We start from the raw sequence: 21,882 nt of genomic DNA, 5'->3' as shown, positions 1-21,882 counted from the left end.
TAAAAGCTCCAAGGCACAGTGTGTATCCAGATCTGTAGTTTGACTGTTATGTATGTTAAGTAACTTACCGCAATGGCTCCAACCCCTCCACCGCCGCTGCTCCTCAGGTATCTCTGCTCTAGCGTTTTCATGGTGAAGATAACCGCTGTGGTGCCAGCTACGTACAGCAATGTCCGGCTGTCCAGCAGGTGGAGATTGGCACGTCTGGTGCAGTCATAACCGAAGGAATATCTGCAGCACTTTAAGGAAACGCTCACAATGAATCACTGTTAACTTATAATAAATGTAAGCTGCTCCAAGACGAACAGAACAGCAAACTGATCCCCAGCCTGGTGGAAATAAGCAATCCGAACATTCAAGTCTAACCAGTGGGCTCACATGCATTCTTACACAAGTGAATTATGCTAAGTATATGGCTCAACCAATGTTTATGGACACAAGCCATTTTATCATTTTATTAAGATATATGGCTTAGGAAAACCATAAACCAATGGAAATATCCATTACACTTTTATTCCAATGAGCATTCCCTCTATCTCATGAGCATTGAGACGGGGCTCTTTGACTGCAGACACCAGGGAACATGCACATCATGTAAACCACTTCATTCAATCTACTGATATGATTGGCTGTTTTGTTTTGGTTGTAAGGTTAAGCAGACTGTTATTCAGATCTGCCAATAACACTGGATGGTAAGAGAGAGAGAATGACGGCAGGTTTTGGGGATAATTGTCTATCTGCATACCGCAGTGACTAACAGTATATCATTTTATTTTCTTAATTTCTGGTTATTTAAGAATGCATCTATTCCCTATTTTGGGAGGATCCTATAAATGTCTGTTCTCTTTTAATTATTTAAGTTATATCAGTGTTTAAACCCCAGGCAGAATCAAAGGGATGAGAAGCATACTGTCTCCCCTTCCAGCCTGAAGAGGTCACATGTAAGGTAGACTTCTACCCCTCGAGTCCCAGACAGGTGCACAAACCCCAATCCTGACCCACAGCTGCAAGAAGGATACAGAAGGTCAAGGACATTATGAGGTATTCCAGAGTCCGGAGTTACGAATGGCTGAGAGCAGATACTATCATATTCATAGAAGAGAGTTTCTGGAATTCTATCTTCTGGCTCTTCTTTTTCTGCTCCCTCTTCGTCTGGAGGATGGTCTGCTTCTGGAGTAAAAGAAATTGGATCTACATTGAGCAGGATGTTTTTAAACAAGATTTCAGAGTTGGCAAAACACGAGAAGAGTAAAAGTTCATAACTTGAAGTAACTTGTATTGAACATTTTAGATTTGACTTTTCACCCGGGGGTCGACTGGGTGCGGCTTCCTGCCTCCACTTCAGCCACAAGAAGCACTTTGTCTGCAGGGCTTAGTGTATTGGATGAGAGTGATCAGCTGACGCAGGGGTTTACAGTGGGCTTAGCGTATTGGATGAGAGTGATCAGCTGACGCATGGGTTTACAGTGAGTGGGCTTAGCTTATTGGATGAAAGTGATCAGCTGACGCAGGGGTTTACAGTGGGCTCAGCATATTGGATGAGAGTGATCAGCTGACGCAGGTGTTTACAGTGGGCTTAGCGTATTGGATGAGAGTGATCAGCTGACGCAGGGGTTTACAGTGGGCTTAGCGTATTGGATGAGAGTGATCAGCTGACGCAGGGGTTTACAGTGGGCTTAGCGTATTGGATGAGAGTGATCAGCTGACGCAGGGGTTTACAGTGGGCTTAGCGTATTGGATGAGAGTGATCAGCTGACGCAGGGGTTTACAGTGGGCTTAGCGTATTGGATGAGAGTGATCAGCTGAAGCAGGGGCTTACAGTGGGCTTAGCGTATTGGATGAGAGTGATCAGCTGAAGCAGGGGTTTACAGTGGGCTTAGCGTATTGGATGAGAGTGATCAGCTGACGCAGGGGTTTACAGTGGGCTTAGTGTATTGGATGAGAGTGATCAGCTGACGCAGGGGTTTACAGTGGGCTTAGTGTATTGGATGAGAGTGATCAGCTGATGCAGGGGTTTACAGTGGGCTTAGCGTATTGGATGAGAGTGATCAGCTGACGCAGGGGTTTACAGTGGGCTTAGCGTATTGGATGAGAGTGATCAGCTGACGCAGGGGTTTACAGTGGGCTTAGCGTATTGGATGAGAGTGATCAGCTGACGCAGGGGTTTACAGTGAGTGGGCCTAGCGTATTGGATGAGAGTGATCAGCTGACGCAGGGGTTTACAGTGGGCTTAGCGTATTGGATGAGAGTGATCAGCTGACGCAGGGGTTTACAGTGAGTGGGCTTAGCGTATTGAATAGCGTATTGAATGATCAGCTGACACAGTTCCGGGGACGTTTGCTTGTGAGCCGCGTGAATGAGGTTGATCACTTTTACTGTGTTGTCCCTGGCCTCTCTGCCTTTGATGAATCCCACTTGATCCGGGTGAATAAGCCCCGGTAAGTAGGGTTGGATGCGGAGGGCTAGAATTTTTGTGAAAAGTTTCAGGTTGGCGTATCACACACATTGCTCCCCTCCCCACACACACACATACACTGTCCCCATACATGCATACATAATAAATACATTTAAAAAAAAAAAAAAACACATATTGTAAAAAAAGCCCCCTAACCCTTCTTATATGTTTTTTTTTATTTACCATATATACTCGAGTATAAGTAGAGTTTTTCAGCACATTTTTTGTGCTGAAAAACCCCAACTCGACTTATACTCGAGTCAATGTCTGTATTATGGCAATTTACATTGCCATAATACAGACAATGGGGCTGTGGGGGCTGCATGGAGCGTTTACTTACCTCTCCTGCAGCTCCTGTCCTCCGCGCCGGTCCGGTCAGCTCCCCTGTCAGCTCCCAGTGTAAGTCTCGCGGCTGCACTATGACCCCGCGGCTCTCGCGAGACTTACAGTGGGAGCTGACAGGGGAGCTGACCGGACCGGCGCAGAGGAGAAGGGAGCTGACAGGAGCTGCAGGAGAGGTAAGCGCTTCCTGCCAGCTCCCCTCCACTGAACTGCCAATGCCACTGGACCACCAGGAGTGAGAGCCCCCCTCCCTGGCCAGCTAGCAAGCTAGCAAGCAAAATAATAATAATAATAATAAAATAATAGTAAAAATAATAATAAAATAAAAAAATAAATAATGATATAACAAAAAAAAAATTAAAATAATAATAAAAAAAAATAATAATAAAAATGCCCACCCCCCACCAAGGATCTGCACCACATACACAAACACACACTGCATCACACACAATCACACTGCACTCCTATACACACACTGCACTCATACACACACACTGCAGTCATACACACACACACAATGTACTCATATACACACATTGCACTCATATACACACACACTGCATTCATACACACACACTGCATTCACTCACACTCTGCAGTCACACACACACACTGCATTCACACACACTGCATTCACACACACACACACACACACACTGCATTAATTATATACACACACTGTAAATAAATATTCAATTAATATAATTTTTTTAGGATCTAATTTTAATTAGAAATTTACCAGTAGCTGCTGCATTTCCCACCCTAGTCTTATACTCGAGTCAATAAGTTTTCCCAGTTTTTTGGGGTAAAATTAGGGGCCTCGGCTTATATTCGGGTCAGCTTATACTCGAGTATATACTGTAATTTAATTAAAACAAATATTCTTTATGTCCCCCCTCCCTTCTTACCTTTACTGGGAGGAGGGGGGACATTTCTCCATCCCTGGTGGTCCGGTGGGGAATCCCAGTGGTAAAGTGAACTCTAGCCTGCAGCTCACTTTACCACTGGGTAAAGATTTGGAGTGTTGCCGCGGTTACCACGGTAACGCTCCATGCTCGCGAGAGTAGGACCCGGAGGAGCTGCAGGCTGAGCTCCCGGGTCCTCTCTCCCTCCCTCCCCTGCCGGCTACCAGCATAGTGCCTGTGGACCGGGGAGGGAGATCTCTGCCCCGGTCCACAGCCACATTGCAGGGCTGGCACTTGGACAATGCCAGCCCTGCATTAGCCGGCAGGGGAGAATCTCGGGGAGGGGGGTGAGGGTGGGGGGGGAAGGGGGTCAGTGAGTGTGTGCGTGTCTGCATGGGTCAGTAAGTGTGTGCGTGTCTGCATTGGTCAGTAAGTGTGTGCGTGTCTGCATGGGTCAGTGAATGTGTGCGTGTCTGCATGGGTCAGTAAGTGTGTGCTTGTATGGTATGTATGGGTCAGTGAGTGTGTGCGTGTATGGTATGTATGGGTCAGTGAGTGTGTGCGTGTCTGCATGGGTCAGTGAGTGTGCGTGTCTGCATGGGTCAGTGAATGTGTGCGTGTATACATGGGTCAGTAAGTGTGTGCTTGTATGGTATGTATGGGTCAGTGAGTGTGTGCGTGTCTGTGTCTGCATGGGTCAGTAAGTGTGTGCGTGTCTGCATGGGTCAGTGAATGTGTGCGTGTATACATGGGTCAGTAAGTGTGTGCTTGTATGGTATGTATGGGTCAGTGAGTGTGTGCGTGTCTGTGTCTGCATGGGTCAGTAAGTGTGTGCGTGTCTGCATGGGTCAGTGAATGTGTGCATGTATACATGGGTCAGTAAGTGTGTGCTTGTATGGTATGTATGGGTCAGTGAGTGTGTGCGTGTCTGCATGGGTCAGTAAGTGTGTGCGTGTCTGCATGGGTCAGTGAATGTGTGCGTGTCTGCATGGGTCAGTGAATGTGTGCGTGTCTGCATGGGTCAGTAAGTGTGTGCGTGTCTGTATGGGTCAGTGAATGTGTGCGTGTATACATGGGTCAGTAAGTGTGTGCTTGTATGGTATGTATGGGTCAGTGAGTGTGTGCGTGTCTGCATGGGTCAGTGAATGTGTGCGTGTATACATGGGTCAGTAAGTGTGTGCTTGTATGGTATGTATGGGTCAGTGAGTGTGTGCGTGTCTGCATGGGTCAGTAAGTGTGTGCGTGTCTGCATGGGTCAGTGAATGTGTGCGTGTCTGCATGGGTCAGTGAATGTGTGCGTGTCTGCATGGGTCAGTAAGTGTGTGCGTGTCTGCATGGGTCAGTAAGTGTGTGCGTGTCTGCATGGGTCAGTGAATTTGTGCACGTATGCATGGGTCAGTATGTGTGCGCATGTATGTATGGGTCAGTGAGTGTGTGCGTGTATACATGGGTCAGTAAGTGTGTGCTTGTATGGTTCAGTGAGTGTGTGCGTGTCTGCATGGGTCAGTGAGTGTGTGCGTGTCTGCATGGGCCAGTATGTGTGTGCGTGTCTGCATGGGTCAGTGAATGTGTGCGTGTATACATGGGTCATTAAGTGTGTGCGTGTATGCATTGGTCAATGAATGTGTGTGTGATTCTTCACAGAGCCCACTGTTTTCATTAGAAATTTAATACTTTTAAATTGTGGGAGAGTATTATGCAAGTGTATATGTAGGTATGTGTATTGGTATATGTGTATTATATTAATATTTTATATGTACTGTATGTAAATATATATATATATATTAACAGAATATAACATTACTATAACACACATTCATTAATACACATGTAAAAATGAAGGGACTGCTGGGGCGTATTGAGGAAACTAGCCCTGTGGCAATAAGGAGAGTAAATTTGACCCTGTTCACAGCATTGTACACTTTTCAAGTCTTCTAATTTACCATGTAAGGTTTCTGGGAGCCCCTTGACACTGCCATCCTTTTCTATAGTTCCACCAGTGTGTTCATTTGGCTTTTCAACTTGCTCTTCACCTTTAATCTGTTCTTCACTTTCAATTTGTCCTTCACCTTCGATCTGTTCTTCACCTTCGATCTGTTCTTCACTTTCAATTTGTCCTTCACCTTCGATCTGTCCTTCACCTTCGATCTGTCCTTCAACTTCGATTTGTCCTTCACCATCGATCTGTCCTTTACCTTCGACTTGTCCTTCATTTTTGATCTGTTCTTCACTAAGGATCTTCCCGCCATCATCAATCACCTCTTCACCAGTAGTTGTCTCTCCCACTGACGATTAGAAAGAAAAATATGAATATAATGAGTGGGAGATTTTGAGATGGTTGGGGCAAAGTCAGATACACAGTCTGATATACCAGAGAAAAACAGGTATTTTAGGAAGAAGGTTGTTTAAAGTGTCTTTCTCACTTTACATTTCATACCTGTAGGTCAATTTAAAACAATATTCCCAACTAATTAATATTATTTTATGCAGACACGGTATATTAAGTATTGCAGTAGGTGCCCTCTTACCAGATTACAGTTTTTGGAGTTGGAGAAGGCCATATTGGAACTGTTTCACATTTTATTTGCAGCATCCGGTAACAATAACTATTTGAGGAGAATTATTATTATTATTTTATTATTTATATAGCGCCAGCAAATTCCGTAGCGCTGTACAATGGGTCTGTGAATAGTGCCGTACATTTCCATGGTGTTCTACTTACCATTGGTGTCGTCTGGTGGATCTTCTGTGATTTCATTCTCTGTCAGAGCCGCGCTTTCCTGGTCCTTGTCAATCTTCTCTCCATGTGATGCCATCTCCCCAGAGCCCTGAGAATGTACCTCACCAGCACTGTCTGCTTCTAGAAGAAGAAGGGCAACATAAACAGCTGGAGGCAGGAAGCTGGATTACAATGATTTCCAGTGAAGGCCACTGATTCCATTCTATGACTGTAGACTGAAAACTCCAGTTTTACAAGGGATTAGTGAAAAAAAGAAAAAAGGAAAAAAAAGAGGGATAAACGTTCAACAAAAAATTACTTTCAATAAAAATAAAACATTAAAAAACAAACAAGGGATTAATGAAACAAAATATGATTTGATTGGCTGGGTAGACCTTTTAATTTTTAGCAACATTTCTCAAACACCTGCCCCCACCTCCAAAAAACCCCTAAACTCACAAACCGTTAAAATCTTGGGTTCAGTGAATAAATAGAATCAGCAAAGAGATATGAGTGTGTTTACGCATGCACATGTAATGCATTCTCCATCTGACAAACCAGCAATCGTAATGGCAGGAAAACCCATAATGCACTGGATGTCGCAGAATACTTCCAATACTTCCAGATATTGTATAGCTTTTCCCATCTTCCCTGGCACAAACGTTCTCGTCTTTGTGGGGGAATGACCAATTACAGGCTTCATGAGGCCTTAGGCGAAACCCAAACATGAGGCCCCACTAACACCAAAGTAAAAAAGTAGAGTTGCAATACATGCACACTGTCACATATACACATTGGTGCACTGTCTACTTGTGTATGTGCTGGAGTGTGTGTCCCACAGAGAATATCCTTGTGCGTGTGAATGTATGTCTCTGTGAGCATGTTTGCGTTTTTTTTCTGGGACCCTATGTGTATGGGGTAGCTGCTTGAAGTGTGTTGTGTGTATGGGGGTCTGCCTGTGGCCTTTGTGCATTGTGTTTATGGCAAAGCTATGTTTCCTGACTGTGTGTGTATGATGAATGTCTTTAGCTGGTGACTGTGACAAAATGAGTAAAGGGGTACCAGTGGCAGGGAGAGCGTGACAGGGCAAAGGGGGTAAATTGGCCTGGGGGAGGTTGTGAGAGAGAATGAGGGAGAGGGAGTGTGACATGATTTGATGAGGGAGTGTGACAGGGCGAGTGGAGGTAAGTGTGTCAGGGCAATCGTGGCACGGTAGGAGGGACGAGTGTTACAGGATTAGAGACATTAATGTGACAGGATAGGTGTGGAAGGGTTGGGTGGAGAGTGTGACAAAGTGAGACAGTGTGTGGGAGTATCGTGACACAACATTGTTGTGGGTGACAGTGTGTGGGGGCATGACAGTGTGTGTGTGAAGGGGTGACTGTGTATGAGGGATGGTGACAGTGTGTGAGGGGGGTAATACTGTGAGAGGGATGGGGTGATGGTGAGAGGGAGGGGGTGGTAATGTGTGGGAGGTGGGTGATGGCTTGAGGGAGGGGGTGATGGTGAGAGGGGGGGTAATGGTGAGAGGGGGGGTGATGGTAAGAACGGGCGTTCTTGTCCCGGGCAGACGGCACGGAGGGGCCTCGCCCCAGGCGGCATACTGAGCAAGCCGCTGGGCCCCCACCTGGTGTCGGGCCCTCGGTCACTGACCGAGGACCTGTCACAGTCTGTCCTAAGGCTCTGAGCTCATGCATTTGTGTTTAGCTCAATGGAACTACCAGGAAGAACTACCAGGAAGAAACACCTCCCAGCTGTCTGACTGTAATAGGTACATGTAAATATTATTTTAAAAAATCAAGAGGTATCCAATGGTGTAGTAGGTACATATACTGTACAGTACATTTATTTTTATCATATTTATATGTAGCTACTACACCATTGGAGTATCTGTGTTTTTTCTGTTGAAGCACTATTAGATACACTTCTGAGCAGATCTTCACTATCCTGAGGCGGGGATTATACACTAATTCTGCACTATAAGGGTTAATATTATTTTTAGCTGTGTGGTTGTTTTGGCGCGGTAGATCATTCCTGTTTTTTTTACAATTTGCTCACTTTGCAAGGTTTGGGAATCCTTGGGAATCCTTCTTGATCTACTGCAGCCCATTCTTATTGATTGATTATAGTGAGCGTCTACACCTTTTTCTTTATATATTTGGCAATAGTTGATTCAGCTGTGTGTGCTTTCTATCTGCAGTGTTTCCTGCCAGACAATTTTGAAAAGCAATGGACGGCTGAAAAATAGTGATCTGGGAAACCTGACCCAAGGTGCACAAACATGGATGACAGAACGGCGGAATGTGGCAAAACTAGCCACCTAAGAATGTATTTCTATTTAATGGGATGCTATCCCTTTAAGACTGTTAGAACCAAGTGAATACCTGTACCTGTATATTGTGCAAACAAGAGCATTCGTATGCTGGCGGCAGGAAAGCCACCAGCATTCATACAGTAGTTTCACGAACAGTGAATTTCAACACTGTTCGTGAAACTAACAAACTACCGAATGGGAGACCACACACAGGAGGTTGTGTGGCTCCCATTAAGCATTGCAACAATGTATCCTTCGGTAATTATTGAGATTCAGGGTGGCCGCCGTTCGGCTACCGACCACGCGGCGGTCGGCCATCTTGGATCCTTTGTTAGCACAGCGGTATTTGGTCGTCGAGCGCCTGGAACTAAAATCGTCTACTCAACGGTACGAATACCGCTGGACTTCCAGGCCGTTCAGGAGTATCGGTCCTTTGGTAGTTTGTTCCCCTAAATGCATTAGGTACTTTTAAGGTGAATGTAAAATAACCTATGTTTCGTGCGGAGTTCGGTTATTTATGCTGGGATCTGAGCGGTACTTTCACGAAATGTGTTCAGACCCCAGCTATCTACCGAACGGTCATTCGTTAATATAGGATGAATAATGCGAAAGTTGTGTATTTTTATGTGAAATGCCAGTTCTGCTGTACGGAGAGATAATCCACTTAACTGGAGATTCTAGTGGGAGTATCCCTCTCATGCAGCAGTGCATGATGGGAGAAATGTCCGGGTTGTTAAGTTCCCCATGTAGTCCCTTACTTTACAACCCCTGTAATGTCAGTAGGGAAACCCCTTGCATGGGGAAACACATAAATACTGTGACCTGTCACCTATGTGTCGTCTATTTCTTGGGAGGGAGGGATTTATACAACGCTACCGGGATTATTGTATGCTGTACTTATTTTGCCTGGATTATTTTATGCTGTTCCTGTCTACCAGCGGAGATATTGTGGATTATACTACCTCTCCGCTACAGAAACGTAGGCAAATGATTTCTTTAAAAGTTTCAATAAACATGTATTAAAAAAAACAAACAGATGGTTTATTATTACACAAAGACACAAGGCTCTATTTGCCAAAGTGAGAATTCAAAGTGAATTGCAAATGTAAGGCCAATGTAGCCGAACGGAAAGCACAGCTGATTTAGAGAATGTTTCCATTTTGGCTATTTTGACTTTAAATGTGAAATTTACTTTGAATTCTCCCTTTAATAAAAAAAAAACCTGATCATGACAGTTATTATTTAAACTAAAGGAACTCTCTTGGCACCATAACCACTACAATGAGCTTACTGGAAGGATCAAGTGTCAAACCAGTCGCAAATGGTGATAAATTAATGGCCAACGGCCGCTAAGGAATCCAAGCACCATAACCACTACAATGAGCTTATTGGAATGATCCCTTGGTATGTGCCAAACCAGTCGCTAATGGTGGCAAATTAATGGTGAATGGCTGCTAGGAATCCAAGCACCATAACCACTACAGTGAGCTTACTGGAAGTATCCCTTGGTAAGTGTCAAACCAGTCGCAAATGGTGATAAATTAATGGCCAACGGCCGCTAGGAATCCAAGCACCATAACCACTACAGTGAGCTTACTGGAAGGATCCCTTGGTAAGTGTCAAACCAGTCGCAAATGGTGATAAATTAATGGCGAACGGCTGCTAGGAATCCAAGCACCATAACCTTCTCACCGGTCTTATATGTTCCCAGCTTGCACCACTGCAATCCCCTTCTCACCGGTCTTATATGTTCCCAGCTTGCACCACTGCAATCTATAATGAATGCGGCTGCGAGGCTTATTTTCGTGTCCGGTCGCACCTCCCACGCCTCCACGCTCTGTCAGTCCCTGCATTGGCTTCCAGTTAGATATAGGGCCCAATTCAAAATTCTGGCGCCTGCTTACAAATCCCTACATAATGCTGCTCCAACCTACCTATCCTCCCTCATACACAAGTAGGTCCCGTCGAGACCCCTGCACTCAGCCCAAGACCTACGTCTATTCTCTGCCCGGATCCCCGCCTCTGATGCTCGCCCAAGACTTATCCAGGGCTGCACCTCTTCTGTGGATCTCCCTTCCCTCCTCAATCAGACTTTCACCCAGCCTCCACTCCTTCAAAAAATCTTTGAAAACTCACTTCTTCATTAAAGCATATCAATTACACTGTCAGCAGGTTTCTCATCCCCCACCCCATGACTCCTCTCCTGCAACTGTCAAAAATGACATACCAAGCACTCAATAAACACTTCGCTAACAAACTATTTAATTCCCCTACTTTACCCCTTTGTGTCACTATACCCCACTCCCTCTAGCATGTAAGCTCATCGAGCAGGGCCCTCAATCCCCTCTGTTCCTGTACGTCCAGTGGTCTGATCTCAATGATGTGTCTGTTACTCCACCCATTGTACAGCGCTACAGAATTTGCTGGCGCTATATCAATAATAAAATAATAATAATAATAACCACTACAATGAGCTTACTGGAAGGATCCCTTGGTAAGTGTCAAACCAGTCGCAAATGGTGATAAATTAATGGCCAACGGCCGCTAGGGAATCCAAGCACCATAACCACTTCCGGCCGCCTGACCTTTCCTTCACATCAATCACGTTCAATTAGTACAATCAATATGTAAATCCTATTTTCATCTCACCGAGTTACAGTAAGTTTCACTATTATTGCCACGTGGAGACTGGACATTTTTGACAGTTGGCGACAGTTATAAAAACAAGGAAACCGAGCTGAGATCCCGTGATGCTGACAGCCAATCAGAACCTTGGATTTACAGAGACGGTTTATTTAACTCCCAGGTGGGAGGAAATGGCTGACCGACCTGGCGGCTGATATCTGTGTGATTTGCACCAGAAATACAATATGGTTTGCGCTAAATCCTTTATTCTGTTCATTGTTTATAGAAGAAAACAAAATTGTGGCACAGTTCTTTAAAAAAGCTTCAGTATCCGATGCTTGTATGTCTTTATATCACTGTATCAAGCATGTCAAGCCTGCGGCCCATAATGAATATATCTGTGACCCGCTGTGGATGCGACCAATCACAAGACAGGAAAGATCTTTCGAGTCTGATTCTTGTCTTCCCTCCCACTGCTGATCACGTGATCCCGTGGTCGCAAGAGGGCAGTGTGTCTGTCTGTCTGCAGAGCAGGCCAGCCACTCCCCCTCCCTCCTGCTCGCAGTGCCAGCCATTCCCCCTCCCTCCTGCTCGCAGTGCCAGCCACTCCCCCTCCCTCCTGCTCGCAGTACCAGCCACTCCCCCTCCCTCCTGCTCGCAGTGCCAGCCACTCCCCCTCCCTCCTGCTTGCAGTGCCAGCCACTCTCCCTCCCTGCTGGTCGCAGTGCCAGCCACTCTCCCTCCCTGCTGGTCGCAGTGCCAGCCACTCCCCCTTCCCTCCTGCTCGCAGTGCCAGCCACTCCCCCTCCCTCCAGCTCGCAGTACCAGCCACTCCCTCTCCCTCCTGCTTGCAGTGCCAGCCACTCCCCCTCCCTCCTGCTCGCAGTACCAGCCACTCCCCCTCCCTCCTGCTTGCAGTGCCAGCCACTCTCCCTCCCTGCTGGTCGCAGTGCCAGCCACTCTCCCTCCCTGCTGGTCGCAGTGCCAGCCACTCCCCCTTCCCTCCTGCTCGCAGTGCCAGCCACTCCCCCTCCCTCCAGCTCGCAGTACCAGCCACTCCCTCTCCCTCCTGCTTGCAGTGCCAGCCACTCCCCCTCCCTCCTGCTCGCAGTACCAGCCACTCCCCCTCCCTCCTACTCGCAGTGCTAGCCTCTCCCCCTTCCCTCCTGCCCGCAGTGCCAGAGGAACGTCTGGCCTGCTTGAGCAGAGAATAGCAGGGCCGGAACTGGAGGAACGGCGGCTCATCTTATTGGGAAGCGGAGAGGGAGGGGGCCGAGTATTAATTTGTTGGAGGGACAGGGACAGTGAATTAAATTGGGGGAGGGAGTGGGCAGTGTATTAAAGTGGTGGGGGAGGGCAGTGTATTAGATCGGGTGGAGGGGGCGGTGTATTAGAGTGGAGAGAGGGGGGGCAATGTATTGGATTTGTGGGCAGTGTATTAGAATATTATATAGCCTACAAATCCCTAAACACTGGTCTGTACAACCTCCCGAATTTCGGGACAGACCAGGGATTTGCAGGCTTTAGTTAAGGGGTGCCCTTAAAGACACAAGCACTTAGGGACTTTGGGAATTACTCAGGAATTTCTCCACTATTGTTGTCTTAAACCCACACTATCTCTGTGATATATATTCCTGCATAGCGATATTAATAACCCATTCTGGTTCACCCTCCCACACAACAATATATGGTCTGAGACACCATCAGGTATACACTTTACTTTTTATTGACAAAATAATACTCTGAGAACAGGGTGTTATATACTACTTTGTACTCGAGACTTTAATATTGTGCCGCTTCACCTGCAGCGGGTTCACTTATCGGATTGAAATAATCCCTGAACTGCTCCAATTGTGAACCATTAAAATTGGTAATCACAAACACACTAAAAGCCTGGGAAAATCGATATCTGACATGGAGAGGTAGAATAGCAGCAGTTAAAATGTCAATACTGCCAAAACTTCAATATCTCTTCCGTACGATACAGATTAAAGTGCCTATGTCATACTTAGACGCCATCCAGAGACAGATAGTGCAATTTGTGTGGGCTGGGAAGAGGACTAGAGTGGCGACTGAGATTCTCCACCGCCCAGTGGAGGCGGGGGGACTAGGTCTACCCAATATCAGATTATATTACAGAGCAGCCATAGTAGCATCTGTCCTGACGACCCACGTCGAACGAAACCCGCCCCAATGGGTGGCGATTGAGTCCTTTTGGGCCAGACAGACAGAACTGAAGTTTTGGCTCTGGATACCACGCCACCACAGGCCTAGATTGGACTAAATTTTGCCCACCACGAATGTGATGTTTAAAGTCTGGGACCTGGTCCGCCAGAGGCTGTGCTCTGGAGGACCATGGTCACCTGTGGCACCTATCCGTAGCATACACTTAGCACACCCGACGTTTGACCATCGCATGTGGGAGAGGGGAGGTTGTACCCACACTAGACATCTGTATTCAGGAGGAGCATTGTTGCCACTGCCAGACTTACTGACCAGTTTCGACCTCCCACAAAGAGCAATTTTCCCTTACTTACAACTCAAGTCAATATTGCAGGACCAAATCAGCCTCAACGACCCACGGGGAACTAGAACCCACTTCGAACGAGTGTGTGAGGGCCTCGCCCCCCCGAGAAAGGCACTTTCCCTCTGCTATAATGCGATGCTCACTCACGATGCCCCCACCCTTACCACACACCAGCAGGCCTGGCAGACAGACCTACGCACCACTATTACAGAAACACAATGGAGGGCATCATTTACTGCACACAAGGGGAGAACAACATGTGCCTCACACCTCGAACAAATTAGGAAACTGGGATATAGATGGTACATGGTGCCCGCAAGACTGACACGCATATATCCAGGGTCAACAGACAAATGTTGGAGATGCGGCACAGACAAGGGAACGATGCTCCATATTTGGTGGACATGCCCGCGCCTCCGAACATATTGGACCAAAGTGGAGGGACTTATTGCTGACATAACGCACAAACGAATCACGCTTACACCGGAACTTGGGCTTTTATTTATAGGGTTAAAGGAATTTGACCACAATGACTCCATTCTAGTGTTCCATATCCTAATAGCGGCAGTAACTCTGATTGCAAGAGCGTGGAAGGAGGGGGAGGCACCATTATGGGTAGCACTGACACGCCAAATCTCCACGAACTTGGACTATGAACAAATGGCACGAAAACACCTCAGTTCGGGGAAGTCGGTTCAAGAAGTTATAGGGAAATGGGATAACTACCTACAAGGTCGCACAACACGAGAAGGCAATGATACGCGAAACGCATAATACAAAAAAAAAAACAACAAAAAAAAAATTATATATACACGCCCACATATACCATGCTCCGCAGCAGCACCCAACCATTCTTGTGTTCGCTGAACCGCTCGGGTCCCGGAGACCCGCAAAGGTGAATACCCACATTGTAAATATGTGTAAATAGTTGTACAGTTTCAGTTAGGGGGGGGGGAGATATTTCGGCCAGAAAGACAGAGTCCAATATGCACTTACGTTAACCAAGAGCAAAGGTTTGCACCCCGCAGAAGAGAGGGGACGAGGAATGTCCAAACACAATACACGCGAGGGGTTACAGTTACACGGGAGGTACAGACAGACGGGGATTTAGGACCCAACTTGGGTAACCCCGAGGCTGATATAAGCCATTAATCAAGCAAAGACCCGGAGGGCAAGTCACCAAGCTAACGGAGACACACACCGTTATAAAGGGGGCACCCTGTAAAACACGACACTAGACACAAGAGCTAGAGGTACTGGAAAACCCAAGGATGTTGTGTAAACACTGATCATTTGTAACCCTGTACCCTTTTATTTGTTTTTTATTTCTGTACCCCCGCCCTGTTCCAAAAAAGAAAAATTACACGCCATATATAAGCACGCCATATATAATGTAGACAGTTGTCATAAATTGTAGACAGTTGCTATGATATAAACACTGCTGTATCACATTAACTACTTGGTACTAAGCTACTATGTAACAAAAGGTGACACTGTAATGTAATGGAATGTAAATAACCACACACTACGCCTAATGGTCCAGGGGTGATCAATGTATCAAACAATGTATCAAACAACGTAACATAACTGTATAAACGATGGTGTTTGTCTTCCCCCCACCCTCCCACCCTTCTTCTCTTCTGTATCCCCATTACTTTGAACTTTGATTCCTGACAAAATAAAAATTGTCAAATTGAAAAAAAAGAAATAATCCCTGAAATTACACTATCTCTGTACTAACGAGTTATACTAATTAGTGTTCTTAATGTGTGCTCTTGTGGTTTTACTTTTTTAGTATTAAAAGTTAAGTTTTATATTTAAAGTGGTACACACTATTTGTACCACTGACTGTCCCCCTCCCTCTTAAGGGACTTGCACTCTTCAGGACACTCTACCATAATTCCTTTTCTCCTGTTTCTTGTCCCTTCTTGTTCAATATAATATTCATATTCAGGATTTCAAGCCTTCTTGAACTGGACCCCTACATCTCACAGTGAACTCCCCAAACTGCTCCTGAATTTATCTTATTTGACGGATTGAACAAATCACGTACAGCTCAGCTTGTAAAAACATCTAAATTCCTTCAATTCTCATACAAATTCAGCATATTTTTCCACAAGCTAACCTTAATGTAAGCCTATATGAATGTGATTTACAATACAGATAGCCGAATTGTCGTGCAAATTCAGTTTTTTTCCTTCTTGCAGAAGTACCAGCCATACATCTGCCATTAGGCATGACACGGTGTCTATGATCATCACAGAACCTGATTAATAGAACTATAAGCTAGCTTAGAGCTCTGTACAATCAACAGGTGATATGAATAGTTACCTCCCTTCAACCCCTAGCTGAATCCATAATGTAAATAGCCAAATTGTGACACCGGAGTGATAAAAGAGTTTGGGAAAGCGGTGTGAGGACAACATTTGAACAGTTATTGGAATAAGAAGCTATTAGTAAGTACAGCTGAGGGAATACAGCTCAGGGATGTAATCAAACATCAACTATTAAGTCTCTTTGCTTAACCGTAAGATAGAGAAAAATAATAAAGGTCTTTGAAACGATGGCACCTACTTGTATCATTCGCAGAAGACTGGGGGAAATCAGTAAGCCTCTCGTTGGCATTGTCTTCTTCATATGTCTGGGGAATACTTTGAAAAGGATGTGCTTCTGTCTCTTGTTCGTCCTTTCCTCCATAACTAGACTCACTGTTCAATTCATGGCCTATAGTGGGATCCAGTTCATTACTGCCAGCTCGAAGCTCAGAGTTACCCTGGGACGGGTCCTGTAAAACGCTGGCTTCATGGCCGTCTCGTACCACTTTGTAGACATCTGCTGAATTTCTATCCTCGCTACTAAGTTCGCTGCTGATATCTGGTTTATTGACGTCATCCACTGACGTTTCTGCTGTAACTACATCCATTCCATGTTTAGCTTCTCCCTCCTGCAGGGCATTTCCTTCTGTGAGGAAATTAGACAGCATTAGACTGTAAAAAATGAGTGTTTGATAAGTAATGATAAAAATTCTGCTCTTTACAGACCTGGTGTCGTAGGATGTGAGATGACTGGTGTTGCATTTTCTGTAGGCTGCTCTGTAGGTTCAGATGCAAAATGTTTCTCTTGGCCATCGGCTGGTTCCAAAGGGTCCATATCTACAGTTATCATAGCATGGATTAATATACAAGGCTGTATGTGAAACACAGATACATGCAGCTGTCTACCTGGTTTTTCTCTTGCAGAATAGGATGGAGTATGACAGGGGTAGGCAACCTTTTAATAGTACTGGGCCAAAACAAGATTTTTAAAATGGAGGTGTGTTGCCGAATTTTGCTGTTATTTATGGTTGCTGCAGTTGCTTTGTAGCATTGTATTTGTCCCTCTGTGGGCTGTTCACGAGTAGTTTGTGTAATTGTGAATGATAGGTATGAATGTGGGCTATGTTTATGGGCTTCTTGTGTAATTGTGTGTCTATGATATGTCACGTTGTGTGTTTGGTGTGTATTGCATGTGAGAGGCTGCTTGTGTGCATGTGTGTGGATTGTCAGTGGTGTTGTGTTGGTGTTATTTGTATGAGGGGGAGGCTTATTTTCCAGCTCTGTGTATATCTAGCAGTGTGGGTGGTTTCCCTGGTGTCCAATGGCTAGGCGGCCAAGTACAGGTCAAAGGCTGGAGCTGCGATAGCTTTTGCGGGCTGCTCTACTCCCGTGCGGATTCTCGTTCACAAGTTCTGGGATTAAGTGATCTGAGATCACTTCCTCTAAATGCTGCAATGCATAAATTAAGGATTGTCCTCACCACACACTTTGCACTACGACTCCTGATAGGCCAGAGCCTGTTTGGCTCTGGCAGCCTCGAGTGCCATTCACGACACACGAGCTGTACGTTGCTGACCCCTGGAGTAGGATGTGCTTGCTCAGCCATGACGTTCACCTCTATAAAATTTCACAGAACTTTGGTGAATTCCACGTTAAAGGGAACATGTAGGCACCATAACTATTTCATGTAATTGAATTTGTTTATAGCTCCTGGGGTCCTCTTGCACTGTTCCTCCATTCAGTGTTAGACCATTTTTGAACAGTTTAACAGTGAATAAAGGTCTCTGGCCACCCAGAGCCCCACTGCAGGTATGGCTAAGGCAGAGATTACCAATTCATACCAGTAATGGGCACTGCCATAGGCTGAAAGTGGTCAGCTGACAGCCAATCACAGTCACCCAATGTTATTCTGGCTAAAACCAAGCAGGACAGAGGAGATTGGCCGCTAGGGATTCATTTAACATTAAAAAAAAGGTTTAATGCTGTATGGAAGGACAAGGCCAATGGACTTCAGACACTATAACCACTTCAATGAGATGAAGCAGTTACAGTGCCTACAGTGTCCCTTTAAATCACCACAGATCATGACATTGGTGATTAGCAGTTAATTTATGCATCCCCCCCCCCTCCCGCCCACTAAATCTGAGATGTGTATATGCCATAGTTACCCATATTATCTTGGGTGTAATAAACATGGCAACTGGGAAATATATAAACAGGGGTAATAAACAGGGTAACTGGGGTATATATACACAGGGGTAATAAACAGAGTAACGGGAGTATATATACCCAGGGGTAATAAACAGGGTATTGTGTATATATGCCCCAGATACCCTGTTTATTACCCCTGTGTATATATGCCCCATTTACCCTGTTTACTACCCCTGTGTATATGTACCCCAGTTACCCTGTTTATTACCCCATGGTATATAATAGCCCAGTTACCCTGTTTATTACCCCCATGGTATATAATAGCCCAGTTACCCTGTTTATTACCCCCATGGTATATAATAGCCCAGTTACCCTGTTTATTACCCCCATGGTATATAATAGCCCAGTTACCCTGTTTATTACCCCCATGGTATATAATAGCCCAGTTACCCTGTTTATTACCCCCATGGTATATAATAGCCCAGTTACCCTGTTTATTACCCCATGGTATATAATAGCCCAGTTACCCTGTTTATTACCCCCATGGTATATAATAGCCCAGTTACCCTGTTTATTACCCCCATGGTATATAATAGCCCAGTTACCCTGTTTATTACCCCCATGGTATATAATAGCCCAGTTACCCTGTTTATTACCCCCATGGTATATAATAGCCCAGTTACCCTGTTTATTACCCCCATGGTATATAATAGCCCAGTTACCCTGTTTATTACCCCCATGGTATATAATAGCCCAGTTACCCTGTTTATTACCCCCATGGTATATAATAGCCCAGTTACCCTGTTTATTACCCCATGGTATATAATAGCCCAGTTACCCTGTTTATTACCCCCATGGTATATAATAGCCCAGTTACCCTGTTTATTACCCCCATGGTATATAATAGCCCAGTTACCCTGTTTATTACCCCCATGGTATATAATAGCCCAGTTACCCTGTTTATTACCCCCATGGTATATAATAGCCCAGTTACCCTGTTTATTACCCCCATGGTATATAATAGCCCAGTTACCCTGTTTATTACCCCCATGGTATATAATAGCCCAGTTACCCTGTTTATTACCCCCATGGTATATAATAGCCCAGTTACCCTGTTTATTACCCCCATGGTATATAATAGCCCAGTTACCCTGTTTATTACCCCATGGTATATAATAGCCCAGTTACCCTGTTTATTACCCCCATGGTATATAATAGCCCAGTTACCCTGTTTATTACCCCCATGGTATATAATAGCCCAGTTACCCTGTTTATTACCCCCATGGTATATAATAGCCCAGTTACCCTGTTTATTACCCCCATGGTATATAATAGCCCAGTTACCCTGTTTATTACCCCCATGGTATATAATAGCCCAGTTACCCTGTTTATTACCCCCATGGTATATAATAGCCCCAGTTACCCTGTTTATTACCCCATGGTATATTATAGCCCCGGTTCCCGGTATCTACCTGGCTCGGTCACTGAATTTATCCCGGTATCCTTGGCCGCCATCTTTGTTTATTCTGTTTCCAAGAGTAAGTTTAGCTTTTTATTGTCCCCATAGCAACAGAGACATCCCGTTTGCGGGCATGCCGGGAAATGTAGTTTTTTACCTGCGGTTCCAGCTCGGTGCACTGTGTGCTGGTATCCGCCCATAGAGAATAATGCGTCCTGGGGGCAGACTCAGTGAATGTACTGCCCTCTGCTGATCAAACAAACAAACTACAATACTATCTCACAGCTGGGTGAATCATCAGAGTTTTCGCAAATTAAAGACCACTCTAGGCACCCAGACCACTTCAGCTTAATGAAGTGGTATGGGTGCCAGGTCCAGCTAGGGTTAACTAATTTTTTTATAAACATAGCAGTTTCAGAGAAACTGCTATGTTTATCAATTAGTTAAGCCTTCCCCTTTTTCCTCTAGTGGCTGTCTCATTGACAGCCGCTAGAGGCACTTGCGTGATTCTCACTGTGATTTTCACAGTGAGAGCACGCAAGCGTCCATAGGAAAGCATTATGAATGCTTTCCTATGTGACCGGCTGAATGCGCGCGCAGCTCTTGCCGCGCGTGCGCATTCAACCGACGGGGCGGAACGGAGGAGGATCAGAGGCAGAGATCTCCCCGCCCAGCGCTGGAAAAAGGTAAGTTTTACCCCTTTTCCCCTTTCCTGAGCCGGGCGGGAGGGGGACCCTTAGGGTGGGGGCACCCTCAGGGCACTATAGTGCCAGGAAAACGAGTATGTTTTCCTGGCACTAGAGTGGTCCTTTAACCCCTTAAGGACCAAACTTCTGGAATAAAAGGGAATTGTGACATGTCACACATGTCATGTGTCCTTAAGGGGTTAAACCTGAATGGCAATATGGAGGCTAAGATATCTGAGCTGGACTAGGTCCATACCTCCGCTATAGTGACACCAGGGCTATTATTGTTTGGGAATTACCCGTGTGTCTTATTACCCCCACACCTAGACAGACAGACCACGAGTTTGCGACTACCGAGGTCAGCACCCGCCGCTAGTGCAGATCTCACACTATCCCAGGGATAAAATAAACCGCCCTCCTGTCCCGGGTGTCCGGCGATATTATTTCCACATTCCAGAGACGGTGTTAGAATTTCACTGATATTCCAATCCAGTCAATAGATATCATGAGACAGAGAAAGGTCTACTGCCTAATGTCCTAACTTCGGTGTGCTGGCGACAGACATTATCAGGCAGCGCTGGGGGTGTCCCTTCTCTCTCTGACTCGGTGCGCTCCCTCACTGCATTTACTAAAAATTGGCCTTTATTTTAAAACCCACCCCTTGTCCTAGACTCAGTGTGCAAATATGCTTTGACCCTGGTAGAACAGTCCACGTGACGTTTGACTGGACACGGCGTGACGACAGATGGGGCGGGAAAACAAGCTTTCCAGTGCTTCTCAATCAGTGGTAGTAGAGTTCATTAAAAAGCGGGGAAAGCTGGCTCAGCTTAGCTTCCGTTAGCTCTGTGGAGACGGCCAGGGAGGTGTTTCGGTTTTACTTGAGACACATTAAGCAAGCTGTGTGTACGTGTCTGGAGCGTTCCTTTAGCCACTTTATGAATTGCTTCCGATTTATTCCGCCATGTCTTTGCTTCATTGACAATCAGACATTGTTGCATTGTGTGTCTTATATTGTAATTTAACAGTTTAAGTGCCCCCACATCCATACGGTTTGTTTTTAAGGACACATTGGGCTCACTATTTAGTTGATGTTAAGGTAAGAATCAGGATATTACTTTCACACATTTTGGAGTGAATTTGGGTAATTTTCTGGTGGCAGTGTGATCGGATTTGGAGACACCTATTCAGTGCCTCCACATACAGGCCCCCTGGGAATGCTATTCTCTATCGCATTGGGTCCAGCGAAAGAATCTTCTTTCCCTCTACCAAGGGATCAGGCACGTATCAGTTTTACTCTTCCACTGGTTCCATCAGCTGATCAATAATCCAAACAAACATTTCTTTAAAATTATTTTATTAACAGAAACATAAAAAGAAAGTACGA

The 21,882-nt window shown here is 45.4% G+C and overlaps 1 protein-coding gene across 2 annotated transcripts in view; it reads right to left on the bottom strand.

Annotated features, from left to right (window-relative positions):
* CFAP44 (cilia and flagella associated protein 44) overlaps window positions 1-19,908 on the bottom strand; it is an 84,831-nt gene extending 64,923 nt beyond the window's left edge. Inside the window, exons 1-8 of one of the 2 annotated variants that reach the window (XM_063446302.1) lie at window positions 19,826-19,908; window positions 16,929-17,039; window positions 16,462-16,848; window positions 6,425-6,562; window positions 5,905-5,987; window positions 5,646-5,850; window positions 1,020-1,170; window positions 69-231 (exon numbers count right to left, since the gene is read on the bottom strand). In XM_063446302.1, coding sequence (XP_063302372.1) covers window positions 69-231; window positions 1,020-1,170; window positions 5,646-5,850; window positions 5,905-5,987; window positions 6,425-6,562; window positions 16,462-16,848; window positions 16,929-17,039; window positions 19,826-19,868 — 1,281 coding nt within the window. In that variant the 5' untranslated portion in view covers window positions 19,869-19,908. Of the gene's footprint in view, window positions 1-68; window positions 232-1,019; window positions 1,171-5,645; window positions 5,988-6,424; window positions 6,563-16,461; window positions 16,849-16,928; window positions 17,040-19,825 lie in introns of both variants that reach the window. The other variant, XM_063446297.1, reaches the window with a different exon arrangement.
* Between the last annotated feature and the right edge of the window lie 1,974 nt (window positions 19,909-21,882).

Source organism: Pelobates fuscus, chromosome 1, assembly GCF_036172605.1.
Source record: "Pelobates fuscus isolate aPelFus1 chromosome 1, aPelFus1.pri, whole genome shotgun sequence".
Classification (NCBI taxonomy): Eukaryota; Metazoa; Chordata; class Amphibia; order Anura; family Pelobatidae; genus Pelobates; species Pelobates fuscus.
The sequence above is the reverse complement of the archived record's forward strand: the minus strand, read 5'-3'. Positions and strand labels throughout refer to the sequence as shown.